We start from the raw sequence: 20,867 nt of genomic DNA on the forward strand, positions 1-20,867 counted from the left end.
TCACATGCCCAACTGTGGAGCAAGCTCCAGCAGGGTCCCATATCTCATAAGGCTTTGAAGCCATGGATTCTAGAGCAGGCCTATCAGGTGCCCTGCAGACCAGAGCAGCTCCATGGGCCATGTTTGAAACCTGTTAAGTCATACAGGAAATACAAGAGGCACTACATTATATACGAAGAGCTGCTTTAGTTCCCCAGCACATACCCCTTAGCTTTCCAACACAACAAATGACTTCTGCAACATACTTTGTCATCAGTTTGGATTGTTTTGGACCAAGTGCCTTTGCCAAGAACACTCTTAGCAGCTCTCCCAGAATGAGGTAGGATCCAGTGTCTGATTACAGCTGGAAGTATGACATACAAAACAGCAATTGTTCTGGCAGACTGTTTAAATGGTGAAAAAAACTAGACTTAACTTTACTATGTCAGAATCAATTTAATAAGCCGGAAAGAAACAACTTTATTTCAACCTTCTGTATGTTTGCCATCAATTAAATATTAGAAATTATGTCTTGCAGCTTGGCGAAGGACAAGGAAAAAATTAAGATGTTTGTTCCCTCTCCTTGACTTTATGGTAGGAAGTATTAGGATGCAGACTAGAGGTCTTAATTTCAGTTGTTAATGTTTACAACCTTTTAGTTATAGTGAGGGAGGATCACAATGCAGATAAATTTTTCTTAAAACAAGAAAACCACAGTATGACTACAGTAATTTGCTTGAGAGTTTTGCCCTGCTATCTTTTCTATTAAGATTTCTTATCTACTTTGATGAGATGTTGTTGTTGTTTGTTCTTTGTGTTACAGAGTATTTTCTTAGTTACTTGATTCCAGTTTGATTCTGTCCCCTTTATAGACTGCTTTGTAGGTGGTCCTTTTAAGTATAGTTGCTTGTTTCCTGGAAGGCTACAGTCTTTATGTACACAATGATTCTGCTTTAAATTCTAAGCCACCTCCACTTAAATGCAAGAAGTTTCAATGAGTGGGTGTTCATATTTCTCACCTCTCGTATGCCATGAAATGATCCTGGAGTTGAGGATGAATAAGCTTTCTTTCTGTTTTGTTTGGTAAAAGTTTTGCCCAAATGGAAATGAACTCTCTTATACAACCGCTGTCTGGAACTACTCACTCAATTCAGTGTTGCTAGCTACTGAGGGAGGGCTGAATCTAGCCATCTTTCTTAGCTGTCAAAACTGTTACTTCCAGAGGGCTAGCGCTTTAAACTGCATCCTCAATCTTTATTTCTTAGGTACACACTCTAGAAGTCCAAAGGTAACTTAAATATAATCAATCACATAATTATTTTTAATGGATTTTAGGGTTCTTATAATTACCTAGATGAGCTTAGTCTGCTCAAATTACAGAGTGTTTGGTGCTACAAAATTTGGTTCTTTGGGGTAGTAGATGCATTCAGCAGGGGTGCACCAATAAAGATTTTCTTGGTTGATACCAATAGCCGATTATTAACCAGCCACATTGGAGCAGATTTACAGGAATGCAGTCCAGCAGCTTGGAGAGCAGCATCTTGCTGGTAAATTGGCAGGCGGGGATGCAGATTGAGACTCCCATGGTGAGGGAGGGAGTGGGGCAGGGCCACCCAGGCAGAGTGGTGAATAGGACCCCTGAGATGGGAGTGGGATGAAGCCACAAGCAGGTCGGCAGGGGGGAGGGGAGAAGGAGGGAGCATGTGGCGCTCTGCCACTGTGCGTACCCCCAGAGGAAGCATGAGGGGGCCATGTACCTTCCCCCCAATGTGTGGGGTGAGGGTGGGTTGTCCACTTCTGAGTGGGCAGCAGGGCTGCTGGAAGGGGTGACTACAGTGAGGCTACAGGGAATCTTGGGGTGGCCATAGCCCCCCCAAGCCTGCTACCACCACCCACCCAGCACAGCTGAGCCTGCACCTCCCCTGCCCACCTGAAGCACAGCCCAGGCCCAGCCCCCCCACCACGGTGGGCACGCTGTCCTCACCCTGTGCACAAATCTGAGGGTGTACATGCCCCCTTGCCTCCCCCTGGGGGTGCACACAAACCTACCTCCCCTCCTTACCACTACCCCAGCTCTACCCTCACTCCTTCCCTCGCTGTGGGGACCTCAGACTTCCCAGCAGGATGCTGCATTCCTGGCTGCATACACAATGCAGCTATGTGCTTGCACGTGGCATTTATTGGTAACATTAATGCCCAAAAAGCCAATTGCCAATAATGTTAATTTTCCTGTTACTGGTGCCCATCTGATATATCAGTGCACCTCTATCCAGTATGTATCAATATTGGAACTCTGCACCAGTTCTAGCTAAGCAAAACCATCATTTAGCAATTGCATGGAAAGGCTGCCTTTTGTCAGTGGGGAAAAAGCTATCTACATTCATCTTACACAAACTTATTGGGACTACCTAAACATTAACGTTCTTAAATTGATATATTTCATGTTTTTGTTCTATAAATGTACACAGTTAGTGTGAAATGTTCCTGGTGTAGAACAGTGACTGTTTCTGCAAAATGTCTTCTCTTTGTAGATCTTAGCTGGCAAAGTGGTATTTATGGTTATGGTTATGAGCAGGAGTGACAAAGTAGAGCCAGTAGCTTAAATAGGAACGGATCTTTGTTTTAATGTGAAGAGATACTGTTAAGAGCGAGAAACTAAATTGAGATGCGTCTTTTTGAAAGCTAACACAGACAAGTATACACTGTAGGCAATTGTAGACTACGGTCTGGCTGTCATTTGCCCATGTGCTGATGAATAAGCAGGAACAGTTCAATTTTAGAAGAACTAATGTTGAAATAAGTTTCCTAGAAACAAGTAATATATTATTTTAGAGTCAAGCTGCGTTGAGTCACATATTTTAAAAGTTTTGTGAAGGTCACCTGACCAGATCAGGATTTAATTTTAGGTTAAGGAGCGAGGTTTTTGGCTTAGTCTCTGCTCCACAGTAAAAAAAAAAAAAACCCAACAAAACAAACAAAAAACCAACACCACTTTGAGCACTCCACCATGATATATACTGGTTATAGAAAATGTATAATATATCAGGTCACATGAAACAGTGTAGATTCCTACAGTCATAGTTACTTGCATAAGCCCTCCAGGATGTTGTTAACTCTGTGTCTTTGCAGCCAGATGAGGGAATTTCTTTTGTAAAAGCTTCTGCTTCTTTCTTTCTAAGGCATTCATCCTTGCCTTTTGTCGCAATGCTTTTTCAATTCTCAGTCTGTAAGAGAGAATAACATTACATTTTCACAGTACTCAATGCATCCTTTCTTCCTGTCCATCTTCTTCACAACTGCTCCTACCACTAGAATTTAGGTGTGCAGTTTAATGCACTTACTAGATTGAGATACAGGTAAAATCTGAATTAGTTATTTTGGAGAGTCTGTCTTCTATTGATGTTCACTTGGTAACAGCAAAGAAAAGTTGAAAAAAACCAAACAGTATTATCAATGAGCCTGTTCTACAAGCATGTTATGACTCCAGGGGCAGGATTCAAGCTATTCTGATACTTGAAGCTATTACAAGCTGCCATTAGAGAAGAAAGGTGCCCTGCTTAGCAGGAAAGTACTAGATTCATTCCTCTGCCCAAAATGTTATGTGCATGTATGTTTTTTATTAGCACTTTCCCACTGCTGTTCATCAGAAGGGCAATTTTACCACCACTCCAAAATGGTTTAAGTACATTCACAGAAATAGCAACCTCTGTACTAGACTACAGACTACGAGACAGCAAGGGGCCTGTAGCAGAAATAGCTGCTGAGTGAACAACTGTAATAAAAACACAGAGGAGTTTCAGGTGAAAACAAAATATCTGAAGGTTGTGTCAGTTTAAAAAATGCACAGGAAAGTTGTTCTCTAAGTAACAAGTGATCTACTTTAAGAAGCATGCTTACTATTGACTATTATTTATCAGCAATTGCTTCCTCTGAATTGCTGTTAAATGCAACTGATTGGTCAGAAAAGTGAAAGGACTAACACTTGTCTTGGTACTCAGTTGCTCTTTATCATGACTTCTGTAATCATGCTGAACACTGTTCTCTCATCTGCACTACAAATTATAAGCCAAGCAATGACATCTCAAGGGGCAATTTTCCAGATTAATTTAATCTTGGATGGTTAAAGACTTGTAGAGTAGATTTGACTGCAAACTCCAGTACTAACAATTCAGTAAGGTCCCCTTGACTCTTGTCAAATTCTAGCAGAAGGTTGGAGACAGATGTGCAGAACACATGATCCTACACTTCTGATTTAGGATGCAAAATGTCTACAGTAGTAAGGGATAGGAGGGGAGGGGGAAAATTTAGCAAGGGTTTATGGAAGGTAACTGCTAGAAAAGCATTATTGCTGAATAAGTGTTTAACAATGAAAAACAAGGAAATAGAGGTCCTTGTATTTAGGGCAAGCACTTTAAACTGTAAATAAAACGTATCAGGCCAGAGGGAAAAAGTGGTTTGCATGACTAATAGGGGCAGATAAGAAGGGGGACTAGGTATATTTTCTGGGAGAAAATGAAAGAGAAGCGGAATGCAAGAGAAAAGGTTGCAACAGGATCTGAGGTTGATAGTCTACTGCATGGGAAGGAACACAAAATTACTGGTCCTAAAAGCTAGCAATTCAGGGTGAAGTAATTCAGTTTTTGCCGGAAGAGTGTAAGTAAACAAAGATGTCAGACAGAACCACATCAGTCTGACTAGAGGTATGAGATTTTGAAGTCCAAGATAGCCACCAAAGGACATCATTGGGTCCCTTCGCCAAAAGTTTCATAATGAAATAACTGATGGGTAGTGAACAGCTAGCTAAGCAAGGAGAAAGCCAAGGGTTTACACAAACAACAAGCAAAAGCCAAGAGCAAAGAATGAAATCCCAACAGGTGTGTATCTACATGTGTGCTTTACTCCCAAGTTGATTAATTAGCTCCACAGTAAAGCACCATCATCTATATGTGCTGGAATTAGGGCACAGTAAACTAATTAACCCTGCTGTAGGATAGTACTCTCAGGGATATACTAACTTGCAGTGGAGTACTTTACTGCACTGAAACATATGTAGACAGTGACCGGAGGCATAAATGGTGACCAGAGGCATAAATGATGCCCAGTCTGCTCAGCCAGCTGGAGCCTGCTATGCTCTGGCTCAAATTGCTGCTGCCCCAGGTGCACATGTAGATGCTGTGCTTGCAAGCAGTTCACTCTGGCTCAAAGTGCTCTGCAGTTTATCACAGTGCATTAACTGCATGCGTAGATGCACCCAGGATGTTCAAAAGACTGCTTGTGCGATTAATTGAAGCAATAGCAGTCCTAACTCATTGCTGATTTTTCAGCAGAAATATTCAGCGACTAAGTATGGTTGTACTGTTTTTTCCCCTGCTCTAAATCCTAGCTATAACAAAATGAGCAGCTACAAGAGCTTAGGTTTAGATTAGACATCTGTAAGAACTACTTCACAGTTAGGGCAGCTAGGATCTGGAATCAACTTCCAAGGGAAGTGGTGCTGGCTCCTACCCTGGGGGTCTTTAAGAAGCAGCTCAATGCCTACCTGGCTGGGGTCATTTAAGCCCAGTTTTCCTCCTGCCCAGGCAGGGGGTCAGACTTGAAGATCTACAAGATCCCTTCCGACCCTACTTCTATAATAAGAGAAAATCATTTGCTTTGCACATAAAAATAATGTAACTGCATATATCTCAGACGGATAATTTTTCAGATGATATAGAAAGGGACTACAGAAGTAAAGGAACAAAACAAATTATAATTAAGTGACTAACTACTAACAACACATCACAACATCTACACAGAATTGGAAGCAGTGAAAAAGGCAAATTATCACAGGGTTTGTATAGAGCTGCTGAGTATAAGCAGGTGGTTTTCATGGAAATGCCAGGCAAGTCATGCTAATTAAGATAATATTCAGAATGATGTGTGAGATTCAGGGTCATCAGGGCCTGTCTGAGATAGGAAACGTGCCACTGAAAGTAACCAAAATGCCATACTATTCAGTTTGTATGAAACCTACTCTACAAAAAAAAAAAATAAAAAAAATCACAGAATAGTCCAAGTTATGGCTCTATGTTCTATGACCAAAGTGAAGATTTTTATAAAAGGAGGAAACTGAAGAGATGTCTTGGGGGTCAAAGCCTTCTATCAGAATAGTCTGTGCACAGAACCAATGTGTGGCAGATGCTTTGTGAAAAGCAGTCTTTGGATTGCTACCACTGCATGAAGCTAGAAACTATAATGCAAACAGGGATAATTCTTTTCTTCACACTTCTAACAACAGTAAACTTGAGTTACATGCATGCTGTGTGGAAAGTCTTTTGCAATAGGTCGTGTCTGCTCTATGTAATATATTTATAAACCTGTTGTACTTTTCTTGTATTTCTTAGCCCAATTTTTTCGTACTTACGCTGGTTAATACACTGCACATCCCTAGCACAAACTTGTTAATATTTTTGGTAAAGAACTCTGGGTAGAGAAGTGTTAAACACTAAAGTGGACAGAATTTCTTTATGTAAAAGGGTGACGGGAATGGAAAATAGCCTTAACAAAGGAAGACCTGGAAGCTAAGTGATGACAACATCAAGAAAAGGAATAAGATCCCAGGTATTTTTTTTTTTTTACGCAATTAACTGTTCCGAGAAATAATTCTGTACTGAACGTTATTTGGCAATTTGAGGTCTCAATTCTGCAAACACTTAGACATGTGAGCTTTGAAAAGGTGAGTAATTCCATTAACGTCGAAGAGATTACTCACGATTTCAATTTATGTTTAACTAAGTTTCTGATAGGATTAGACCTTAACCGTTTTTGTTCAATGTCACCTCTTTTCCATCCTACATAGAAAGAGTCAGTCCACAAACTCCAAAAAGCAGTTAACTGCAGGACTGTCCTTTGCAAGATAGAGAGAGGTAACTGGAACACAACCAGGGATTGGGCACAAAAAATCTGTTTAGTAAAAAACACGCAAACACAGCGGCAAGCAAAAAATTTGTGTTACCTGATAAAATGCTTCACATTCGATGTGTAGAAGAATCTCTTCCTTTTGTGTCTTTTGTTTAAGTACCAAGGTATGGGCCACTCCCTAAGAGTGTACCTGTCAATGAGAGGAAAAAGAAAATTAGTTACCGTATTAACAGGATTTCAGCTTCTGCACTTTAGTCCTCAGACTGCAACTAAGCTTGCTTTTTTAGTTCCAGTCTGAAGAAAACATGGCCTAGTCGGTAGCTCTTAGAACTGGCGATAGAGGTTCTGTTCTCGACTGCCAGTGGCCGAACAAATGACCTTGAATGTATGGGCCACCCTGTGGCCCACTTCCCCTTTGAGAACGTAGAAAATGCTTTCAAAATTCCTTAAACCAAATGGCAAAGGCTACATAAGTGCCAACAGTCAGCATTCGTATTACATTATTTGTTCAAAGATAAGGAAGTTCCTTCATTAGTGTACTCGCAATTCTATCTTAGTTAAAGATGATAAAGCTATTTGAGTTATGGTATCATAGAACTATTTAAAAATTTTATTATTCCATGGATATGTTAGATTTGATGCATGTTAGATTGGAGTGGCCAAAATACGGCCTGGGGGCTGTATCCAGCCTGTGAACTGATCCTGGCTAGCTGCCGCAGGGAGCCTGAGGAGGGAGGGCTGAGCCCCGCTCTGCCCTGCTGCAGCCAAGGCCAGGCTGGGCAGAGCGCAGCCTTCTCTGTCCCCTGCATCCATTCCCTTCCCCACCCAGCTTCCTACTGGTGCTGCAGTATGTACTTGATACCATAAAGATATAAGCACAGTGGTTAGCATAGCCAGTACTCTAATTAAACAACCATAAAGGTGACAAACAAGTCAGAACAATCAGAATTTACAGCAGTGAAGCCATCTCCATATTACCTTTCCATCTACAGTGTATATTCCACAACTGTGGGAGACATAGTACAATGTATTCATTCCTCAGTGCAGGGGGATTACAGTATTACTACTCTGTCACTGTGTTAGCTGGGCACTGGCAGTGCCCTTGTCTTCCTTGCTTTTACCTGTGGTCAGGGATTCATGGCATTTCCACTTTGGTGCCCTATGCTTGTGTGTGAGGATTTGAAAGTGATTCCATGAATCTTTGGGTAAACAGCTGTCTGCAAATGCAGGGGACTGGACTTGTTGGTCCTAGAGACCCTCTTTCTAGTCTTGTTTTTTTGTAGTCTTGCAATGGAAGTAGGGAAAGACCAAAAGCATAGCACAACTTGGGAATGGTATTATATAATTTGGGCCTGTATGCACAGTGAACCTGAACCATGTTTCGTCTCTGTCACAGGACTGCCATGCTGTAACTAGACCCCCGAACAGAGTAGGGTTTACAGTCTAGATCAGTGGTTCCTAAACAGTGGTCTGCAGATTGCACAGGACCCTACATTCCATTACAGCTTTCAGTTAAAAATGTAGTAAGGGTGAATGATGGCCCTAGGGAGTGGAAGACTAGTTTGTGGCCTGATTTGTACAAAAATTTTGAGAACCACTCTGGAACCAAACAGTGTGCGTGTGTGTGTGCGTGCACACACACACACACACACACTTGCAAGAAAGTTATAACAAGGTTAGGTAGTGTTAACAACTCAGGAGAGCTGCCAATCATTAAACATTGATCCATAAGCACATAAATATTGTCCTTTCCTTCTCAATAGTAATTATGCTTTGTTCTTGATAATAAGAAAAAGATCCTCTTCCCACAAACATAAAGCCAATAAAAAAAAAAAAAGGGTACTCAGATGATGTCTGTTTTTATAGTGGTGAACCCCCCTCCCCAAAAGTTTCAAGTACACAGTACAGTATTCCTTTTTCCCCATACCAGTTGGTACGTCCTAAGAAGTCCTGTCTCCATTCCCCAGGTTTGCTTTTTTCCTGACCAGTTTGTAAAAGCCGTAGAGCAGTTTCTCTTTCTTCAACAACTTCGTCTAATCTTTTCATGGAAGTTTCTACCTGAAAACAGAACAAATTTCAACATGAGACTGAGACTATGGCACCAAAGTTATCAAATTGAGCATAAACTTCTAGGCAATGTTAGGAGCACATTATAATTGGTAGTAACGGTCTTTACTATTAATAATCTCACAACTATGAAAAGCAGTAAACTCAGTCAACCCCTACTTTGCCAGTAAAAGAATCAACATTTTGAACAGTGATCTAACTATTCACTATATAGTCATTCCAATTATCTGTAATTGGAAGTGGGGTGAGGATGGGGCATTGGCAAACTGCGGATTCAGAGAAGGGCGTTGCCAGCTAAGGTTCAGTCTAAACTAGGGGCGGGCAATTATTTTGGGCAGAGGGTCGCTTACTGAGTTTTGGCAAGCCATTGAGGGTTACATGACAAGCAGCCAGGGGCAGATAAAAATTAATTTTCTAAATTTTTTAGGGGCCCCGCAGGCCGGATCTAAACAGAGAGCTGATGTTGCTTAGGAGGAAGCAGCTGAAATATATGCAAAGGTTCTTTCTGGTTCTGGCACAGGTTTTTATGGAATTGTTAATTACTCTGGTTTGCAATTCTAGGCATCTTATTAGATGATCAGAAAACAGCCAGACCACTGCATCTAATCAAAAGCATTTCTAGCTAGCAACCTTATTACCATAGTCTGTACTTGCATTAACTTGGAAGATTATTAGAATGCTTTCTGCCCAAGGCAGCACCTTAACCAACTGGGGAACTGTTGCTGATGAGGGAACTCAACTTATTTAGTTATCCCAAGGCTCTAAGATTTCCTTTTGCTGCATGAGGTTTAACATACTGGTATTGTACAGCATCCTACGAGGCCTAATGAGCCTTTTAATTGCAAGACCTCCCCTCTATGTAAGTATCATTGCAGTTCAGAGCTAAATGCTGATGGTGCGACTGACAGATGCAGAAGAAGACACAGGCCAAGACAGGGCTCTACCTAGCGCTAGTGGAGAGACTATGCAAATTAAAAACAGAACCTGCTGTGAAATCCAAATGAATGGTTTTAGAGCCCCCACATTTAGAAAATGTGAGCTCTTGTTAAAAAAAAGCATTGTAAGATAGGGAGGGGGGGAGACTGTGTGAAGAGACAGGAAGGATGAAGGGCTTCATATGAAATTTTATATTATTGCCCTGGGCAAAGTGTATAGCAGGGTTTTGGTTTGTTTGTTTTTTTAACTGATTTTTTTTTTTTTTAATGGAAAAACCTATTAAAATTATACAGGGAACTGCAGAGAGATCTGGAAATGCTGCATATTTTACACAACACATTTTACTTGTAATGATTATTTTAGCTTATGTGAAAAAGTTACCTTTTCTAACCGCTCTGGACTTGGCATGGGTAATCTTTGTCGTTTTGCTTCTTGCTGTAAAGTTAAAAGCATGTTTTTCTCTTTCAGCAGGACATACCTGAATCAAAGAACACAACAGTATAGTCAAGTCCACTGAGTGGGAGATTATGTTCAGTGGCAGAAACAGCCTTGTTCTCATGATAAAACGGGCATGCTTATTCCAAAAGTACAAAGCACCTTGCCAAGACATACTGACCAAAGTTTGTGCAAGTCTTCGTTACTCTTGCCTCTTAGAAGTGTTATTTTCCAAGCATCACCTGTAAAAACAGTGGCCATAAGAAAGTTATTTAATGAACAACGGTTCCACTTCCCAAACGAACGCACTTCTACTTGCAGATCGCTCTGATTTAGTACCACCCGACAAATTACAAGCACCAATTCTTGCAGGTTTTCCTTGCAGATAACCTTAAAGTGTTGGATTAAACCCAGCCTTAGCTGGAATATGAGACCATACTCAAACATGAGTTGGTGCAGGTACTTTTTCTAACCTGCGCTCTTTATATATCTCTACCTATGTAAAGAGTGAGAAAAAGTAGCTTTAGAGATAACATGACTTCCTTAATAAAGTTCCTTGTGCAATACAGGTAGTCCTCAACTTACAACATTTGAAGTTACAACATTTCACACTTACAACGTTTATAAATTGATGCCCTGTTTCAACTTTTTGATGTCAGTTTCAACTTTACAACACTTGACCCGAGGCCACGCCAGCGAACAAGTCGCTGCGTCACCCGTCTCCCCGGAGAACACCTGTCCAAGCCTCCTGGGACACTTTCTTTAAGAAAGCAGACGAGGCACCAGAAAAGCCCGCAGCCGAGTCTCCCGAGAAGACTCCAGCCAAAAACCCTTCAAAACGTCCAACCGAGAGCCCTTCAAAAACCGCAGCAAAGTCACCTCAAAGAAGTCCTTCCAAATCAATACGATTGCTATTTACAATACGAACACACGAATGTAGCTATATTGTTCATCTATAATTGATCGAGTACAAAAACTGGGTTATTTTTTGTGAAAATAGAGCATCAGGTCTCGGTTCAGGAACCGGCCCTCATTTATAACATTGTTTCCTTTGGGAAAATCGGTTCTGAGTTACAACGTTTTGGACTTTAGATGCGTTTTCCAGGAACCGATCGTGTCGCAAGTCCGAGGACCGCCCGTATTAAAAACACAGCTCTGCCCGTCACCATGTAAATAAAGGCTTGAAAGATTTCACCCCCGTCCTGCACTTGTGGGGGGGGGGGTGTTAACACCTCCCAATACCTCCCAAACCCAGCCCGTGAACATCTAGGTCGGTTGACAGAAATGCCCCAGAGGCTGGAATACAACTCACCGGATTTGACTGTTGTTTCTCCCCAGTTTTTCTCGTCGTCAAAAAACTCTCCCAGCCCCTTTCGGCACGCCGTGGCGTGCAGCCCCCTGCGCGCTCCCTGCGGGCGGCTCCCTGGCAGCGGGCTCAGGGCCGGGCTGCAAAGGAAGACAGGAAAGCATGGGACGTGCCGTCCCGCCCCGCCCCCCGCCAGGGGCCCCCGCGCCCGACAAGGCCTACCTGGGGCTGGGCAGGGCCCGCAGCGCCGCCGACACCCGTAGGGCGCCCGTGAGGTGTCGGCTCAGCGCGGCTACAACCGCCGCCGCCATCCCCCACAATGCCCCGCGCCGCCAGCCCGCAGCCCCACAATGCCTCGCGCCGCCCGGAAGGAGCCCCCTCAGAGGACGTGCCCGGTTCCAAGATGGCGGTGCCGCGGCTTCGCCCCGCGCGGCACTAAGCGGGCGGTGGCCCCCCCCCCCCCCTGCCAGTGTCGGGCATGGCGGCTATGAGCCTGCTGCGGCGGGCCGTGGCGGCGCTGGGCTTGCGTCGGGTGCTGGGCCGCGGCAGCCCGCCCGAGCCCCCGCCCGCGCCCTGCGGCAACGCCGGCAGCCACAGCGGTACGGGCTGGGGGGTGACCTTGCTCAGGGTGACCTTGACACTGAGGGGTGGGATCCCCCTCCCTGCAGGGCCACGGGGGCCCAGGGCTCCCCCAGCTCCCTCGCCGGCAGCCGCGGGCCCGGGGGAGGCTCGCACGGCCCGGCCCAGCGTGGGCCGCACGTTGGACGCCCCTGCGGCCCCCCCAGTGCGAAAGTGATGCTCAATGACCCCGCTTCGTTTTGCAGGTCCGGCCCAGCACGGCAGCGAGGAGAAAAGGTTGTTTTATATCAGGCCGACCTCGTACTACGACAGGCGGTTTTTTCGCTTGACGGTGAGTTGTTAAAACATATCTGTATTTGAGATTGGGGCGGTTGGGGCTCAGAGTAACATAAATCTCATCTGTAAATCGCTGCCTGTAGTTTATGGCGAGGGAACGTGGGACTCATTGGGGCTAGGGTCCTCGGTGACTTGTACCTGTTATCCACATGGAAAAAAGTGTTCCTGGCTTTGTGTCTTTGGAGGGCGAGGCTAAAAGAGGTCCTGTCGGCCGTGTCTTCGTGGTGGCGATGGCTCTCCATCGTGTTAATACGCCTTGAATTTTCTTAAATCGCGGGCGTGTATAGCGCGTTGGTATAGATCAGGGGTCGGCAACCTATGGCACACATGCCCAATGTGGCACGCAGCATGGTTTTTATTGGCAAGGGGTGGGAAGACGTGTGCCCAGATTGAGCAGTACATGGCTGCCTGGGAACAGCCTTGTGCTGCTGCTGACCCCCGCCACCGCTGGGCCTCAGCCCTGGAACGGCCCCGGCCCTGGCCCCAACCCCATGTTGCTGGCCACGTGCCACCGGCAGGCCCCAGCTGGCACCACCCTCACCACCATTGCGGGCCCAGCACAGCGTTACTGCCAGGTCGGGGCCATTGGCAGCATCGGGATGGGGCTGGGGCCATGGACCTGCACGGGGACCCAGCCCCATCCCAGCGCTGCTGAAAGTCCCAGCCCCGTGCTGCCAGTGGGCCCTGGCCCTAGCTCCAGCCACAGCCCTGTGACGCCCACGGCCAGGTCACGTACCCCCTGCCTTAATTTTGTTTTTCTGGCATGCCGGCACTCTGGCACTTTCCAAGGTAGGCATTGTGGGTTTTTCGGCACTCCAGCCAAAAAACATTGCCTACCCCTGGTATAAATAATATGAAGGAACCGTTTTATTGCTGTTGGTTAACTACTGTTATTTTTGTAGTCGCTGAAGCTGCTGACAGACATGAAAAAACAAAACAAAACAGCACTTTACTGGAAGAAGAAACGTGTTAGTTCAGGCCAGCTCCCCGGGTTGTATAGCACCTGTATAAATTGCGTTTCAATGGGGCTTTTTGGCACTTTTATTTAAAGCTGATTCAGTTGGCTGTTAGATAAGCACCAAAAAGCCCTGCTGAAGTGCCCGATCTATATGGACGGGTGAGTTGGGTCAAACTGACGCGATGCCTCTTCTGGGCACGCACTGTACTCAGTGCAGGAGTGTGCTGAGCATAAAGCACTGGGCTTTATGGGAGGGGGAGGGGGTTTTCACATCTGTAAGCAACCTGAGTTTAAATCCTTTTGCTTACTAACACTTGTTTTCCATGTTTCCACAAGTCTTAGTTTTTTTTATGTTGGGTCTTATCAAATCTATTCCTCTTGCAGTTCAGGACCCCCTTCTTACTGTTGCTATTTTTGTTCTTGAGGTAAATAAAGCATACCTTCCTTATCCCCAAGCCACTCATACCAGAGATTTAGGCTCAGTAGGTGTGATTCTGAGTTCAGACACAGGGAGGGGGAATTGTCTCTGGCTCAGGTCCAGGATGAGGAGAAAACATCCAATCAAATGGGGCCCCTTGTAAGCAGGAACAAGGGTCTGTGTCACTTCCTCTCCCTGTAGTCATTGGCAGTAAAACTGTTTAATCTTTCTAACCTGTAAAATATCAATCCTGCACTTGTGGGGGGTGGTTTCTGAAATGTATTTTAAGTTATTTTTAGTAAACTTACTGTTAGTGTTAGAGGAACACTGATAGATTGGTTGCCTATCAGATCAGTGCTGAGAAAAGGGAAATTTACATTATTGGCTATCTGCTTTTTTTTGGCCGTTGTAATCGATAATGCTTACTGATAATTACGCCTTCTGGCCAGAGCCCTGGACATCTGGCTTCCCTCTCCCCCATGGGGCTGGGGCCCAGGATGCCTGGGTTCCCTTGGGAAATGGCGGGTTTCCCCTTGCAGGCAGGCAGTATTCTAGCCTGCAAGGGGTCCTGCTTGGGGCTGCCAGGAGCCAGACGCAGGGGCTGCTGCGTGCATGTGTGCGACCGCACATGTGTATGTGCCCAGAAGCACAGGGAGTAGCTCTTCGCAGGTAAGTCTGGAGGTGAAGGGCCATGGTGGGAAGGGGGGCAGATTGAGGCCCCCAAGGTGAGGGAGAGAGTGGGACTGGGGGCGCTGCCTAGCCAGGGTGGTGCATGGGACCTGGGGCCAGGGTGGGGAGCGGGGTGGAGCCACAGGCAGCTTGTCCAGGTGTCGTGGGGGGGAGGGGTGGCTCCCTACCACTTCACGCCCCCCCCCCCCCCCCCCCCGCAGGGGGGTCATGTGCCCCTCAGATTTGTGCATGGGGCAGATGTGGGCTGTTCACTGTGGGCTTGGGGCTCTCTGCTTCTGCTGCCTTTTCCTGGGGAGCCCTTCATCAGCTTGTGCCCCCTGTCTATCTAGCAGCAGTGGGGGTGGTAAGTTATGACCTTGCTGCCGGGCAGGCAGGGGGTGTGTGGCCGGCATGTGGCTCCCGGGGCAAAGGCAGCAGGATGGAGAGCTCTGAGCCCACAGCAAATTAACTTTAGTTCAAGCACTGCTACCACCATTTTTAAACTCGGAGATGCTTTTAAGTGGAGCCAGCTGAGCAGGGTGAGGGTGGATGCGACCCGACTGCTGTGGGCTCAGGGTTCTCTCCTCTACTGCCTTTGCCCAGGGATCCCAGTGCTGGTCACATGCCCCCTGCCCACCTGGCAGTGGGAGCCGCAACTCGCTGCCCCCCTTGCTGCCGGGTGTGCAGGGAGTGCGCAGGCAGTGTGTGGTTCCTGAGGCAGAGTGGAGAGCCCCGAGCCTGTAATGGGCAGCCTGCATCCGCCCAGCTCACAAATCTGAGGGGGCACATACCCCCACCCCATGCCTCCCCTGGGGGTGTGCACAGTGGTGGCAAGCCACCCCCATCCCTTTACACCCCCTGGATGAGTTGCCCGTGGTTCTGTCCTGCTCCTCACCCTGCCAAGTTAACTGGAGTAAATCAGTTATTGGATCAGCATTGGCCAATATGGTTGGTTACTAATCGGCTATCAGTATTGGCCAAGAACATCTTTATCCGTGCAACCTTAATTAATGTGTCATTACAGTTAATTAATAGGGGTGTGCAAAGTTTCGGTCACTGATTTGATTCGGAGAAGAGTCAGCCTGATTTGGCAGCTGAATCATTGAATCCGAATCGATTTGGAAAAGGTTCAGAGATTTGAAAGGCAGGCTTGCAGCAAACAGAAACTGAAAAGAGGGGGAAGATACTGACATCTGTTGCTGGCCAGTGACTGTGATCTTTCCCTGAGTTCCCTTCCAATCACGGTTCTGTGGGGGAGGGACGTAAAAAACAACATATAAGGCTCTGTGTGAAGTGATCTAGATGCAAAAACTCATGGACTTAATATAGACATTGGATTTATGATACACTATAACCTGCCTGACATCTGGCTCCCCAGGTACCTCTCTACTTTTACCTGCTACATCCCACTCCTGCCCAGCCTCTCTCTCACCCTCTGATGCCTCAATTTACATTTTCAGTGACTGGCTTTGTTGCCTGCAGCCCAGCCTCTGGCTTCTTTACTATTCATTCCATCTAGAAAGAGCACACATACCAACTGCAGATGCTTCCTCAGCCTGGTGAAGGGTTTTTAAACCCGGAAGCTTGCCAAGATACATTTCTCCAACTATTCAGTTGGTCTAATAAAAGATATCACATCTGCTCAAAGACCCTTGCCTGCCTGTTCCTTAGACCAATACAGCTACAACCAAAGACCCAGTTAACGCACACAAGTGACATGAGTTTTGCTTTCAACAGTTTGAGGTGCACTTTCGTAGAAGCCCTTGCACCTATCTCCTTGAAACCTGAAAGGCTTCATGCCCTCAGAAGGGGCTACCATCCCTGCTGTTTTTATCCAATTCTGCAAAAAAATTACGAAGTTATAGGTAGTTTAGTGATTCCCCATTATAGTCTATGACCAAATCAGCACCAAATCTTTTGAATCCGGTTCGGCTGAATTGATTCGGGATGGTGATCCGAATCATTGAATTGAATTGCTGTCCCGCAAATTGCCTGAATCCGAATCTGAATCGAATACTGGCTGCTTCATACAGACCTATTAATTAACTCACTGTGCTGAGTAATATGCTTTTACTCACGAAGGCGTGATCAAGTACAGTGATTCTCGGCCAGGATGCTGCAGGATCCTTTTAAGACTGTTGTACAATATTAGGTGTGCAAACACCTACATGCAATTCACAAGATAAACCCAGCAATTTCAAACAGGAATCTATAGTGTCAAAAAACATTCTGACCTGTTGTGGTTTTTCTGAGTTCTTTGCAGCAGAATTGGTCTGTTATTTTTCCTTAATCAAGAAATGAGTAAAAGCTAGGAACTGTCAATTTTCCAGGGAGCACCTTGTATCTAAAAAGGTTGAGAACCACTGATCTAGGAGCTGGAATAGGAGATTAGGACTGAGGACTTGATGTTGCGTTTCCAGCTCTGAAACCGACTTGACCTTGGCTAGTCACTAAGCTTCACTGTTCCTCCATGAGTTACATTATAAAAGAGAGATTACTGCCTGCATCATATGGGTTTTGAAGTATGCTTAGGGTGCATAATTATCTGCTTCTACAAAAGTATTAAGCACTGAAAAGTAAACCATCTTTGTAATCATATAGGGGGTTCCAAAGTTAGTATTTCTATACAGGTGAGAGGCGTGTTAAAGAAACGAGTTTGCGGGAATACTGGTGTTCTGTGTTTCTGTCACTGATTTGATGCGTCTCCTTTCCTCTCCCAAAACAGCGATTCTATGTATTATTGACTGGAATCCCAACAGCTTTGTTTGTAACATATATCAACGTCTTCATTGGTAAGCACTTCTGGGATACTTAAGCTTTGTATTGAATACTTAAAATGGAGCAGATGGGATGGTGTGCAGGATCATCTTCCAGTGATGACTTCTTAGAAGACTTACCGGTAAAATTGTCTCGATAACTCTGCATATAACATGTAAAAGTATACTGTAGAAGAGGGGCCTTTAGCTGACCCAGCATTTCTTTCTCCATTTGTTTGATTTTAAAGATTTCCTGAATTTTATAGTTCAGTAATTGTTCACATTATCAGATCTTTTATTTGTTCCTCTAAATTTCATAAGACCTGTCACTTACTGGGTTAGACCTTAGGTCCATCTAGCTCTAGTATCCTGTGTTTCAGTAGCAGAGAGGGGATGCTGAGGGGGAGCAGGATATGTGCAAATTTTTCTACCTCCTGCCCCTTTCCCACTGCAGCTTTTAGCATTCACAGGTTTAGAAATTTCTGATTCAGAGTCTGCATCCATATATGTCATGTTTAATACCTAGTGAGGGACCTTTTTCCTCGGGCTTATCTTATTAAATCAGTGAAGTCTGGGTGCTTGCACAGCAGAGCTGCCAACAGTGAGGAGCTTAGTGCTTTTTATGTAGACTTGAGTATATACCCTTACATTGGGTGTATTTAAGAGGACACTGCCAATTGAAAATTTAAATTATACCCATCTACGTAGACTTATTTTTTGCTCTAATTAATGTTTCAATTAAATGATGTTTCAATTAAAAGAGATTTTTTTCCTCTTTTTCCATATCGTTTAGTTTAGTGTAAAAAACAAACAAACAAAAAAACAACAACCTGTTCTCACAAAGTTTCACTCCTTTTGCATAGCCAATTTTTCTTTTTTTGTTGTATATTGCCTAGTATTACTTCTGGCTCTTTTTTTTTTTAATGGGAAGCATTTCTAATTGAAGTCCTTTAAGTCTTGTGTGCATGAAATGTTTATTTAGTCATTGCTATTTAAAGGAAAGAACACTGTTTTTGTTGTGTTTTTTTTCCTTTAGTCAGTTGATAATATTAGACCTCTCTCCATCTTGTCTTGGCAGGTGAAGCTGAACTTGCAGAGATTCCAGAAGGTTATTATCCAGAGCCCTGGGAATACTTCAAAGTGAGTATAATGTTGAGAGGGATATGTATGTTTCAGTGATGCTTTTTATCATAACAGCAGTTTAGTGGAAGGCACTGAAGATGTTGGATATGCTAATGAGATTGGGACTCTGTTGCAAGGATCTTGCCAGAGTACAGTGCAGTTGTAGCTGAATTTTGTGATCTTAATCTGTCCAGTCCAGCAAATCCTGGGTCTTCATATAGAAATTGTGAAGCATGTGTGTTTTTGGTATCCTAATAGAAATAGATGCGGCTAACCTGTATGCATGAGGAAGTCCATCAAGGCATTACAAGAAGTTGTGCACCTAAAAGGCCTCTCATTAAGCTGTAATCAAAAGTAGTTTGGTCCCCAGCCAAGCACCCTTTTCTCTTGAGCTCCAGGTCATCAGACAATATATATTTTAAATGATTTTTTTTTTTTTTTTACCCACTCAAGTCCTAAAATAGTCAGAAATCAGCACTCCTAGTAGCTGTGGTTCAAAGTGCTGTATCGCAAAACATTTTGGAGCTAGAAACAACTAGAAACAGCTCCCATCAGAAAGCGGGGAATTGCATCTATATTGGTTCCTGATGCATTATTTTCAAACTAATTGGTTTCTTGATGTAGCTATGGATTGATCTTTCCAATAGAGTAATGCACAGACCTGTGCGACTACTTCAGTTGACACTTGGTTTGAAAATTTCTATAAAGACCTCCATATGCAAGCAGTGTATTGGGTAAAGTGTACGTGACAGTAATAAGTTTGGAGCTCGTATAATCTTGGTAGCGTTTGAGTAATTCCATTTCAGCAATTGTTTGCTTAGGTCTTGATTTATTTTCTACTTTCTATTCATATTTGCTTATCCTGCAGTAGGTTATCTTGGATAACAGCAAAATGACAAGCAGATGGCTTTTCTTTTTCCTGAGGGTCAGATTCTGCAAAGAGCCATTCATGTTCTAGACTATGCTATTGTTAGTAGTCCCTCAGAAATCAGTGTGACTGCTCATAGTATTTAAGTGGTATGTTTGTAGGACTGCAGCCACTTGTGATCAGATTTCCTGATGGTTCTGACCTATGTGGATTTCTTAAGTGGTAAGTATATGAATTGTCTGACATTTTCATTTCTATATTTTCCAGCACCCTATAACGAGATGGTTGGCTTGTTATATCGTAGAATCCCCTGAAAAGAAGTATGAGAAAATGATGAGCTTGATTGAAATGGAATATCACAAAGCTGAACTCAGGTAAAACAGATGGGTAGTATGAACTAGCTTTTAACAGAGGCAATAGAACCATCGTAGCAATTGGGATAACGTAGAAGAATTTTCCATTTGAATGTATCGCTACATATGACTGTGATGAAAAATCCAAAGGTACATGAGATGTTTCTCCTAGCAAACATGGGGTTGTCACTGTCCATTTATGCAGAATTGAACTTTTTAGTTGCAGTAAATGATTGCAACTATAACGTCTCAATCAGAAACCAAATGCTACCTATAACAGTTCTGTCCTCCTGCGTCAGGAGATGGGCACATTCTGTGCCTAATACTCATGGCTTAGCCAAGCAGCTGCACAGTATGATCAAGAAAAACAAGGACATTCATGGCTGCTATATGGAGTCTTGGCACCAGTGACATTGTCAATTCCTGAGCAACTTCACGCTGCTCTTGTTGGGCAACCTGTTACTGAAGAACTAAGGTTTTTGATCAAGCCCTCCTACCCTCGTGTTGGACTTACCAGCTTTTTGGCTGGAAGGTATTTGGTAAGGTTTTCAGTTTGTAGTTAGGAAGGAGGCTGTGCTTAGAAATCTCATCAAAGGATTTTTTTATTACTCCTTATTTGGTTTCTTGAAAACAGTTCAAGGTTTAGGCTTGATATTTTTAATATGGCTTATTTTGCATAAATTTTAGTGGTCTGGTAGAGTATATGTGACTAAATACAGCACCAGTGCTAGTGGGCACAACTTCTTTGATATGAAAGTTGAGAAGAACCAGCCATAGGCTATTTTATGGTAGCAAATAATACGCATTGAGTGTGACTCTCATTTTCTGTTTCTTGTAGGCTGCAGGAGGCGGAGGCACGCAGACTAATGAGACGGAGGGGAGATGGGCCCTGGTATCATTATCCAACTCGTGATAAAAACCTTGTTGATGATTCTTATCAAAACTTACCTGACTTTTAAGCAGTTAATCCAATGCTCAAATGAGCTCCTAGAAATGGTTACTGAATGATGTAAGGTGTATATGCCGTTGTTTGTTGACTTAAATAAAAAATCCTATTAATGAAATAGACCAGTTGTGAGAGCAAATCATGAACAACTGTTATATGTGTTAATTTAAAGGAGGTTTTCTATCAGTTGCTTTGGGTTTGTCTATTCCTCAAAGATGTCAGTGTACTATGTTGGCTTG

The 20,867-nt window shown here is 44.1% G+C and overlaps 2 protein-coding genes across 2 annotated transcripts; one reads left to right on the top strand and one right to left on the bottom strand.

Moving 5' to 3' along the window:
• Positions 1 to 415: 415 nt before the first annotated feature.
• On the bottom strand, positions 416 to 11,953 carry MRPL47 (mitochondrial ribosomal protein L47). Its single transcript, XM_019478582.2, has 7 exons — positions 11,846 to 11,953; positions 11,630 to 11,763; positions 10,499 to 10,559; positions 10,264 to 10,360; positions 8,807 to 8,937; positions 6,974 to 7,069; positions 416 to 3,203 (listed from the first exon to the last, which is right to left on the bottom strand). The coding sequence occupies exons 1-7, from the start codon at positions 11,932 to 11,934 to the stop codon at positions 3,089 to 3,091; spliced, it is 723 nt and encodes a 240-aa protein (XP_019334127.1). The 5' UTR covers positions 11,935 to 11,953; the 3' UTR covers positions 416 to 3,088.
• A 133-nt stretch (positions 11,954 to 12,086) lies between these two features.
• On the top strand, positions 12,087 to 20,750 carry NDUFB5 (NADH:ubiquinone oxidoreductase subunit B5). The gene is made up of 6 exons (XM_006275983.3): positions 12,087 to 12,222; positions 12,448 to 12,533; positions 17,309 to 17,375; positions 18,418 to 18,479; positions 19,597 to 19,703; positions 20,521 to 20,750. Exons 1-6 carry the CDS (start codon positions 12,102 to 12,104, stop codon positions 20,639 to 20,641), a joined length of 564 nt encoding a protein of 187 aa, XP_006276045.1. The 5' UTR covers positions 12,087 to 12,101; the 3' UTR covers positions 20,642 to 20,750.
• Positions 20,751 to 20,867: the final 117 nt, after the last annotated feature.

The sequence above is a fragment of the Alligator mississippiensis genome, chromosome 7 (assembly GCF_030867095.1).
Source record: "Alligator mississippiensis isolate rAllMis1 chromosome 7, rAllMis1, whole genome shotgun sequence".
NCBI classification, from domain to species: Eukaryota; Metazoa; Chordata; order Crocodylia; family Alligatoridae; genus Alligator; species Alligator mississippiensis.

What these genes read in the sequence shown, in the direction of transcription:
- MRPL47 (XM_019478582.2), bottom strand. Translation starts at nt 11,934, where the DNA reads ATGGCGGCGGCGGTTGTAGCCGCGCTGAGCCGACACCTCACGGGCGCC. An exon ending in CGGGCCCTGCCCAGCCCCAG is followed by an intron (nt 11,764 to 11,845) that starts GTAGGCCTTGTC and finishes CTTCCTTTGCAG; the next exon opens with CCCGGCCCTGAGCCCGCTGC. An exon ending in GTCCAGAGCGGTTAGAAAAG is followed by an intron (nt 8,938 to 10,263) that starts GTAACTTTTTCA and finishes TTCTGTTTTCAG; the next exon opens with GTAGAAACTTCCATGAAAAG.
- NDUFB5 (XM_006275983.3), top strand. Translation starts at nt 12,102, where the DNA reads ATGGCGGCTATGAGCCTGCTGCGGCGGGCCGTGGCGGCGCTGGGCTTG. An exon ending in AGCCCTGGGAATACTTCAAA is followed by an intron (nt 18,480 to 19,596) that starts GTGAGTATAATG and finishes TATATTTTCCAG; the next exon opens with CACCCTATAACGAGATGGTT. An exon ending in TATCACAAAGCTGAACTCAG is followed by an intron (nt 19,704 to 20,520) that starts GTAAAACAGATG and finishes TGTTTCTTGTAG; the next exon opens with GCTGCAGGAGGCGGAGGCAC.